Below are 9,790 nucleotides of genomic sequence, written 5' to 3' on the forward strand. Positions count from 1 at the left end.
CATACGAACGCACGTAGGAGTCTGGGGCAGTCACTCTGTCGCCCTGAGCAGGCTGCGGGCACACGCCCTTGGGAGTGAATGTAACACGAGCACATTGATCTGGGCACTCATCCAGCTTCCAGCCTGCTCTCCGACAGCAGAGCATCCCCAAACACCTCGCTGCCATCACATTCGTTATCATGCCGAAATACGAGTCCCTCATTGCCCCAGAATTGGTCCACCCCGACCACCGTCGGCCGCCGCCCATTCCAGCGAAACCGGGCCTCAGGTTTGCCGCAGCAGGGGACTGGAATTCTTGGGTGGTGAAGCTGAGTTTCTCTCAGGGGTCTGGTAAGAAACCCTCTCCCGTAATGAAAAACGAAATCTCTCCAACGACTCGGGCGCTGAAGCGTTTCCGAGGAGCCAGACGCTTCAGGAACCGGCTTCTACATCAACCTACCTGGCGCAGAACACGATGTCATTCTAACCGCCGGACACAATCTCGTCGGCCCGGACGGCAAAAGGTCAGCCGACCTCCTCATTCTAGACACCGATGCCACGAAAAACATTTCGGTGGCCGAGGAGAATGTCAGAATCAGCAACCGATACCTCGCGCGTCCCAACGACTCCAACGCGGTCCACGATTACGGCGCCATTCTAATCCCCCGCGAGAAAGACCAGCCGCCACGAGCGGGGTTCGGATTTAGTCTGATGTTAGGCATCGATCGGAAGGACAGAGGAACCAAGGATCCGAAAGATGAATACTTATCCGGCGATGTCCGCGTTTGCGGGTATCGCAGCGGCACGCCGCCAGGTAGACCCGACCTAAGCTCAGGTAGTTGCATTATCCGCCCTGACCAGCTCGAGTATGAGGTGGAAACTCAGACGGGGCTGAGCGGTTCCCCGGTATGGACGGCGTATAACGGTGTGGAGACGGTTGTTGCTATACAGTAGGGTGTCCCCTAATTGTCCCTTTGGATCAAGGCGTCGTCCCGTAGCTAACAGCATAGAATAGCAACCACGGAAAAAACGAGTCGGGTAGAAGCCGCGGCACGCGCCTGAACCTCCGAGTAATGCGCGACGTCTTCAGGTGGGCAGGAATCGACCGCTTCCACAAAAGACTACGCGTCCAACAGCCCGGAGCACATCCGGACGGGCTTTACCTCCACTTTGCCGAGGAGTATACTATTGGCGACGATCAAGTGGGCAAAGTCTACGTTGGTGCCGACGGTATGGATACTACTTTTGACGTTCTGCTCGCCGAGGCACCGCCAAATCCGCGTCTTCGTGAACTCAGGCCTCGATTTGTCTTGATGGCAAGAGTACCGTGGGCCGGGCACCAGCGAGAGTACGAAGATCAAGGGGAGGATTGGGTAGTTTGGGATCTGGATGGCGGCAAGGTGTCCCTGTCTAGTAATTTCCATCCTTGGTGTCTGGTGAGGTTGGAAGAGGCACCTGGTGGAGCTTTTACTATTGTCGTGTACCGAGAAGAGCAGAAGATATTGATGCGGTTGAGGATGGATATCTCGGCCTTGACGGAGCTGCAGATGAAAATGGGGCGGAGGGATGTGAATGGGATTTCGTTCGTCAGGGCCATCAGGGGAAAGAAGTACAAGGTTCGTTCAATTTGCTTCAACATCCGTTTTCCGTTGAGTGAGGTTATTGAAGACTAACAGAGCTTGTGTGTTACATGTATATAGTTTGATCAGTTTTGTCTCGAGGGTTGAACCTAGAGACTTGTCTATGTATGGAGCTCAACCTTAGTAGTATCGTCTCCGATGAATCCGGCGCCGTGAGCCCTTCTCAATACTACCTCCGCCCATATTGAAGGAATTTTGGCTACCCCGAATTACGATGTCGCCGTGAATGTGGATGTGATAGCACCGCTCGGCACTCCCCACAGGGGTGAACTTACCGGCCCCAGCCTCCTTGACCAGGTCATGGCGGTTGCCGTCCGCGTCAATGGAGACCAAGACCCCGCCGGTCAAGACGTAGGCCGTGAATGTCTGTTTCTCCCGATCGTGGCCCACAGCAAAGCGAGAGACGGCCTTGCCCAACGTGGCCCCGTAGAAGACATTTTCTGCGCCAGCAACTGTTAGTTTGGATTCCCGTGCTGGACGAGTTCAAGACAGACGAATATTACCTTGCCAGCTATCTCCGCCCACCTCGCGAGTAAGGTAGTCGAGGCTACCGTGCTTGCTCACATAAAAGAAATGCAACTTATCGTCGACCACCAGGGGGTAGTGAGGCGAGTCTATCGGTATCGAAGGAGGCAGTGGCCCACGGGGCGACCATTTGCCTCCCTTCTGCTCGATGCACTCGACCGAGCCACCAGGGCTCGGGAAGAAGACCAGCAGCCCGTCTTCCGTGAAGCAGGCACTGATTTTACCGCCGCGGTGCACTCCCATGGAGCCGATCTCACCCAGAGCTTCGTCTGCCTCCCACGCTGCTTCGGCATGAGGGTCTGGGTTGTAGGTGGATGCTTTCAGGTACCCGGGTTTATCGACGTAGAACACGATGCGCTGCGAATGAAGGTATCAATTCCCTGAACTGAGAGTGGAAAAGAAAAAAAAAAAAAAAAGGGGGGTTGGGCCTGGGATACTCACATTCTCATCCGTCTCTACGAGGTATGCCACTGGCGTATCCTCAGGGACATCAGAGGCAACAAGAGTCTCAGAAATCAGATCGAGGTCGGTCTTGTACTGCTCAACGAGGTCGTAACCACCCTCGCCATCGCTCACGACTGTCAACAGATAGAAACTGTTGCTGTTTTCCGACGCCGCGTCTCCAGGGGCGGAGAGTCGCGTAGCGAGTCTCTGAGCTTCGTTCATGGTGGCTATGATTCGGATCGGAATGACCTATGGGAAGATTGTGTGATGAGATGGCTCTGTCAAGAGGATGGGATGTAAGTCGAGTGCATGTATAATTATAACCAAATGTATGATATCGAGGCCCGATGTCGAGCTCGCGAGGCTCTAAGGCAGCAGCCACACGCTCCCCGCGTTATTAGCAGCGCGAACACCTACCTGCATTTCTTCAAGCACCCCGTTCAATATATTGCTTATCCGCAGCAGCTTGGCTCTCGGTAAGTGTCGCGCGGGGACATATTGGGCAGCGACGTGCAATTTCCTCCACACCACAACAATACCGAAACTCAAACGCGCAAGCTAGTGCACGGTGTCGTTGGCCGAGGAGCTCGACTCCTCACCTTGAATGGACAGCACACTTCCGAGGGCTGGTGCCCAACTGCACTTGTATCCGTTCTAGGTAGCCAGGGCATTCTGTCACTTGCATACTTCAAGCCATATCCTTCCCAGCGGAACCACTTGTGTGAAGAGCCTTGACTAGATCACAACGTCTTGCTGACGTGGGCTCGAGGTGTAAGCTGCTGCATTTGGAACGATGTTGGGCCTCTCAGAAAAGCCACCAGTTGCACTTTCATGTAGGGCGCGGGCGTGAACGCGCATCGCGCGGATGGACTTTTGTCATTGACAGCCTCACTCTGTGAGATGACTGCTTTATGGACAATGCTTCCGGTGTTGAAATTTCGAGTGTGAGTGATAATCCTTCAGTTTCGCCATCGTCCAAGTTTCTCCTCTAGTTCACGGATAACTGCAAAGTTACTTACACCAAGGCGAGATATCTGTGTTTCGATCTTTGTATTTTGAAAAGAAATGGTACGCACATTAACTCTCCCGAAGTTGCCTATGGTGATTATGGGCAATGTCACTGAAACTCCAGGTAGACCATCACCATCCAAGGTTGCGTGCGCACTGCTCGCAGCAACGAACGTCGCGATGATGACCTAGTACACGGGCTCCTCACGATCTCGGGTGGGACCTGGTATTTTGGCTACGACGCAGCGAGTGAGGAAATCCTGATTACATGGGTCCCATCCGAAGCAACTTCACTCCCGCTCGACTCTGCGGCAGCCAGAGTCCTCGTTCGAGTGTGGAACATCGACATAGCAAAACTACGCAGTGATATGGACGCGGGCGGATCGCAGCCCGTCCTCGAGAAGGAGATCGATCTCTCCAAACTGTCGGATATGGGTATTTTTAGGGAGAAGATGAGCCTGAAACTAGATCAATATCTAGTATTTCGCTTTGAGGGGACGGGACCAGCTCTCGGCGAGCAGGAGAGGGAGGTGAGGTTTCTTGCACCTAGTCTCTGTACTGACATGGGCTGACATTTGGTAGAGTGAAGATGGTCTCTCTGAAAGGCTTCAAGCCATGGAAGCCGAGCTCGAGGAAGTCAGGGCAAAGTCGGCTGCAGACATTTCATCCCTCCGGGCAACTTTTGACGCCGAAAAGGCCGCTTTACGAACCGAGCTCCAGTCGGCATTCGACAACGACAAAGAGACGTTACAAAACGCCTTTGGCGAGGAGAAAGGGAAACTCCGAGATGAGTTTCGAGACCAGGAAGCCGTATTACGGCGCGACATAGAGGAGAAGACCAGGACTTTCGAGAAACAGCTCAGCGACGCCACAAGAGATTTTGACGCAAGTCAAGAAAGCCAAAGAGCGTGTCGATAAGCTCTGCGCCTATATGAAGAGTGTCGAGGATTCCCTCAAAGAGGAGATCCGCGACATTGGTCAGGAGAGAGACGAGATCGAAACGAAATTCCACGAGCTTAAGGACGAGGCCAGCACTTTGCGTCGAGATTTACAAAACGCCAAGACAGACAATGAGAATCAAGCAGGCATGATTGCTACGCTCAGGGCCGAAAATACCCGTGTCGCCATAGAGTTGGCGGACGTGCGGCGGATGGTGGTTCCTGAGAATAGGCGGCTTAAGGATGAGGTATCTTTCCTCCAGGACAGGACAAAGGCCCTTGAAACGGAGCTGGAAGACAAAGAGACAGAGGCGGTAGAGGCAAAAGCTAAGTTGGCTCGTCTCGAAGGTGATAACCGGAGACTGGCCCAAGAGGTGCAGAAAGCCAAGAACGATCTGGCACGCTCGGAAAGCACGCGATCTCGGGCAGAAGAAGAACTTGATCGAGCCACGGTAGCCCTCAGGGGGCTTGAGGCCGACGCTCGTCAACAAAGAGATCAAATCCAAGAGTTAACCCAGAATCTGCGAGCGGAAAAGACCGGCCACGAGGTAACCGCAAGCGAGCTAGCTCAGGTTAGGGAGCTCATGACCAAGGAGCTATCTGAAGCCGAGAAAAACGTCGAAAATCTCCACATCAAAATCGCAGAACTGAAGACGCGAGTCGAGTCAATAACAGCCGAGAACAAGGATCTTGATGCCGCAAACGCCGAATTGAAGCAACTCCTTTCCCGCGAGATCAGAGAGCGGCAGGGAGCCGAGCGATATAACGAACGTCAGCGAACGGAGATTGATAATCTCAAGAGCCGTGTCGACATTGCCGAGGACCAAGTTTCGACTCTTAAATCAGATCTTTCCGCGGCCGAAAGCCGGCTCACGAGCTATCAGACGGCTCTCAAGGATGAGAAAATACGCTGTGGGAGCCTTCTTGAGAGCTTAAGGCGCGAGAAAACGAACTCGGCCGAAGTTGAGGGAAGGCTCGGGGCCCTTGAAGAGACGGCAAACACCAATATCTCCAAGTTGAAAGAAGAACTCGAAGCTGCCCACGGAGAAGTTAAGCGGCTTTCGGACTTACACGGTGACACCAAGACGGAGCTTGAGAAGACCAAGCGCGATCTGGCAACGGCAAACCTCCAGTCCGAAAGATTAGAACGGCGTCTCTCGACCGAGACGAAACGGAGGGAGAAGCTAGAGGCGGACTTGGACAAGGCCGTGCAACGCGAGCGGGAGTACGACCCAGACCGCTTGTACAAACAGCTAGACGATGAGCGCGAGGCTCATGGGCGGTGCAGAGAGACTCTAGAGACCGAAAAGACCGAACATGCGGCGAGTGTTAGTCGTCTAGAGATCGAGGTCCAAAGATGCAAGAATGAGATACAGAGACTGGAGGGTGAAGTCAAGAACAGAGACGATAGGATTCAGCAACATATCGATACGATTGGCAGGCTCGAGAGTAAAATCCAGGAAGAGCTGAGCGCAAAGGCGGCCCTCGAACTAAGAGCTCAGGGCCTGGAGGCACAAGTGGCACAACTCGGCGCTTCTCTTACCAACGAACGCAACTGCAGAGTGCAAGTTGAGAGTCGCCTCAGCGTAGAGGTCTCTAACCACGTCTCCACGCAACAGGCATTAGCCAACGAGAGGTCGCGTGCCAACAGCTATGGACAGAAATTGGACTACGCCAACAGCCAGCTCTCACAACAACGAAGCAAATTGAGCCAGGCCAACAACGACCTCGCGTATGAGCGGGACAGGAGTTTCCGCGCGAACTCGGAGCTCATGGACAAGAAGAACCAGCTGCAGCGCGCCAACTATACCGTCTCCAACCAGGCGGCAAGGATCCGTACACTCGAGAGCGCTGCTAAACATAACGTATGCGTCACGAGGCAGAGCGTCGAGGATCTGATCGGGAGCTATGAGCGGCTGCATGACTTTGCTAGAAGGTATGGTGGTAGGAAGAGGACATGGACATTGCGCAAGGTGCATTATCCAAATGGGTTTCAATCGTCTAACGGGAAATGGGCCATCCGGTTTAGGACTGTGTGTTTCTGAGGTTGGATCCGGGGTTGGATATTGATATTGGTTCTAGTCTCGAAGAATGCCTTTAACTACGCCTTGTCGTTTGCCAAGACGAGGGAGGCAATTGTGATGCTTTTAACAAATATAAGTTCCATTAGTTGAGAGTGGATAAACTGCATTCTTCGCTCACCCTTTGGCGTGCATCGCCGCCCCGGATCGTATCCCCATCGTTGGACGAGTCGTCGCTTGCAGAAGAGACATTGTGACAGCGTTGAGGATCAAGGACTAAACAATGAAGAAGGTAGAAGGCAATTGGGGTCAAAAGAGCTCGGGAACTTTACATAGTTGAGGCGAAGCGCTACTTTGTATTTAAATGCCAAGTTTGCACATTCGCCGCCTCCAATACAGCTAGGAGCGAAATCGGTGTCCTGTCGATCGAATTCTTGAAAAAGCATTTGAATGCACAGGCGTGTTAGAGATAGTGCGTATTAAACTTATGCATACTTGACACTTCGCTGTCACAGCCAGATATACAATTTAATAAGACCAGAATGCACAATGCTCTGGCACCAACCGCAAAAGCCAGGGCGGGCGCCAAGCTTGGCGTAGATGGTGATCATGCTACGAATGGTCCCTGCAAGCTATGAGGATCGCAGACGCCTCGCCGGCCTGTCCGAGTCTTCTGCTGTCGAGTTACGTCGGACCAAATTGCCCTCCAGGTTATTCTTCCGACGGGTCGAAGCCCATCCGCTACTGCCCAGGACTTCCTCTTCTTCTGTAAGTTCATTCCCAGATTCTAAGCTTTCAGCCGTGGCTGCTGACGGTGCTTGGGAGTTGGAGTGCAACGAAGGCTGTCGGGGTCCAGCTCCGCGAGTGCTCGCTACACTCGGGACAGGTCTCCTACCCTCATCAGGCCGGCCCGAGTCTGATTGAGGCACTTGGGTCTTCTTGGATGTGAAGGTCCCGAGGTAATGAGTTGAGAAAGTTGGAGCTAAGTACTCTTTGGTGAACTTGAAGATCTCGCTCTCCCTCGGGACTCTGGGTGACCATAAAAATGGCTTCTTCTGGATGAACCAGGCACATGTTATCGCTTCGCAGAGGAATACCGGAGTGTGGTAGTTATATCGTTCCAGTGTCTCGACGAGAAGGTCGCTCATCTGCTGTGCTGGGGCTTTGTTGGTCTCGCCTTCGTACACTTCCGTCTCCAGCTGGTATATACGCTGTTCGAGGTGCACCCGGTCCACCCTGGTGAGCAGGTCTTTTTCCAAGCCGATGACGGCCATATCCCTCCATTCCTCGTCGTACGCCCGCAGTGTTCTGAACAGGTCCCGCAGGCGCTGAAGTTTTTTGTTTCCGGGGCAGCAGCTGGTCTGCATGCGATCGTCGATGCACACTGAGTAGTTGACTTCTTTTTTAGACTGCCCACGGCAAACCTCCAGGGCCGTCCTCACCGCACACTTGCAGGGACCGCACAAAATCTTGACTTTGGCGAGCGGGTATTGAGACTCCAGGTACCTGTCATAATGAGATGCAACCTCGAAGCTCATGTTGCGAAGTGTGTCTTCGTCGGGGATGGGAGATGGGACTTTTATCAGTTGCTTCATTCGATTGCCTAGACCCCATTGCCTCAAAGAATCATGCTCAAACACATACGACGGGCCACCAACTTGGATTTCGAGATGCCTCGTATCGCACGATAGTCCGAGTGTCGCCGTTGGACATGGCGATGTTAACACAAAATAGAACGTTGTCGCGGGAATTTTCGACATATTGATCTCCAGAGGATCCACTGCTCCACATTAGTATCAGCGACTGTTATGATGAATGTATTGCCAGTAGCGTGAACAAAGGCCTAATTACCTTGTACCTGTTCTTGTGGCATGTCTTGGACTTGGTCCAAATCCTCGGAGACATCTTCAACATTGGCCATCCACTGGCTTATGGTCCGTGGCCCAGCTTGACTCGACCCAGCCTCACGCATGACACTCGCAGCCCCAGACCAGGCCGGATATCGATCAATACTTGCTACCTCAAAGATCCTGAGCCTCTCCAAGTGACGAGCCAGACTCCGAATGTCCCTGATAGCCACAGAATTTCGCTCAGGCTCAGGGAATGGGAGTTCTTTGTAGAGCCGCTCCACCAGGTCGCCTACATCGTCTATGAGTCGCTGGAACTTATTCTTATCGTTGATAGCCCATCTAGTTTTCTGCAGCGCGGTTAGACCCCGCCGGTTCGCGCTTTGCTGTTGTCTCCTCCACAGACTCCCGATTCGCTTGAGGGCCGAACTGCTCAGGAATGGCTGCTGCTCCTCTTGGCCGCCATCACCATCGGGCTGTGTGTTTGGAGAGTTCATCGTTGAAACTTCGACTCCATACCTCTCCTGCAAGACCCTACCGTTGCTAAGGAGCCCTTGAATTAGATCTAAGGCGGTTTTGATCTTGGCGGCCTTTTCAGGATGGTCGAGCTCTGGATTGCGCGCGTCGTCCCCCGGCTCCTTGAGCAGACCGTGCTTTTCGCCCCAGATGATGAAATCCTCGTTTGCGCAGTCGAATTTGAAAATAAGGACCTGGCTGTCGAAGGATGTTTCCTTCGCTGTCTTGTACAGTTGGAAGTATTCGAGACAGGTGCGGAAGGCGGGCAGAATGCCCAGGGATAGTCCTGTTGCTGCCATATTTCGCGATGTACGCAGATAGTGGTAGAGGTTGTTGCTGGGATAGGCAGAGGATGGATACTGTAGAGACCTGGTAAGAACGGGCACATATATATATATATATATGCAGCGCCCTGGAGCATGATGCGTAGTTACGAAGCACAAGGCTCTGGGGCTGAGTTACGCCACCATGCAAGACTCAGTCTGCCTTGGCGCACCAAAGCCCCTAAGCACTTCGTAACCCGCCAAAGTCGCTATTATAGGCGTCTTACCGAGGAGGTCGATAAATTGATAAGGGAAGCGAATTTTAAGGCATCTCCCGAGTCACCTTGCGAAGGCGACGGGATGTCCGCCAAGCTTCCTATAACGGAGATTACTCTGTTTACTTAAAGGTAATTAATAGGTATCTGGCACTCGAACTTTGATACTGTATTATGTGCTCCGAGTAATTACTGTAGTACTTGGATATACTATTAGGTATTACTGGGTCGTGTCTATGTCTGCGAGATAAATAGAGATAAGAGAGTACTTATAAAAATGTAGTCAAAAGCAGTAAGTAGTGAGACGGAGCAGTGCAGCCTGCCCGCACACCAC

At 52.8% G+C, this 9,790-nt stretch overlaps 4 protein-coding genes across 4 annotated transcripts; 2 read left to right on the forward strand and 2 right to left on the reverse strand.

Moving 5' to 3' along the window:
• Positions 1–179: 179 nt before the first annotated feature.
• On the forward strand, positions 180–1,706 carry SAPIO_CDS1387 (uncharacterized protein; the record flags this gene model as incomplete). The annotated part of the gene is made up of 4 exons (XM_016784671.1): positions 180–330; positions 407–929; positions 995–1,595; positions 1,680–1,706. The coding sequence occupies 4 exons, from the start codon at positions 180–182 to the stop codon at positions 1,704–1,706; spliced, it is 1,302 nt and encodes a 433-aa protein (XP_016645787.1).
• Positions 1,707–1,739: 33 nt separating this feature from the next.
• Positions 1,740–2,810, reverse strand: SAPIO_CDS1388 (uncharacterized protein; the record flags this gene model as incomplete). Its single annotated transcript, XM_016784672.1, has 3 exons — positions 1,740–2,059; positions 2,123–2,501; positions 2,586–2,810. 3 exons carry the CDS (start codon positions 2,808–2,810, stop codon positions 1,740–1,742), a joined length of 924 nt encoding a protein of 307 aa, XP_016645788.1.
• Positions 2,811–3,653: 843 nt separating this feature from the next.
• On the forward strand, positions 3,654–6,579 carry SAPIO_CDS1389 (uncharacterized protein; the record flags this gene model as incomplete). Its single annotated transcript, XM_016784673.1, has 4 exons — positions 3,654–3,656; positions 3,725–4,126; positions 4,179–4,387; positions 4,455–6,579. 4 exons carry the CDS (start codon positions 3,654–3,656, stop codon positions 6,577–6,579), a joined length of 2,739 nt encoding a protein of 912 aa, XP_016645789.1.
• Positions 6,580–7,187: 608 nt separating this feature from the next.
• SAPIO_CDS1390 (Uncharacterized protein) lies at positions 7,188–9,217 on the reverse strand (the record flags this gene model as incomplete). The annotated part of the gene is made up of 2 exons (XM_016784674.1): positions 7,188–8,335; positions 8,407–9,217. The coding sequence occupies 2 exons, from the start codon at positions 9,215–9,217 to the stop codon at positions 7,188–7,190; spliced, it is 1,959 nt and encodes a 652-aa protein (XP_016645790.1).
• Positions 9,218–9,790: the final 573 nt, after the last annotated feature.

Source organism: Scedosporium apiospermum, assembly GCF_000732125.1.
Source record: "Scedosporium apiospermum strain IHEM 14462 chromosome Unknown SEQ_SAPIO_0055, whole genome shotgun sequence".
NCBI lineage: Eukaryota > Fungi > Ascomycota > Sordariomycetes > Microascales > Microascaceae > Scedosporium > Scedosporium apiospermum.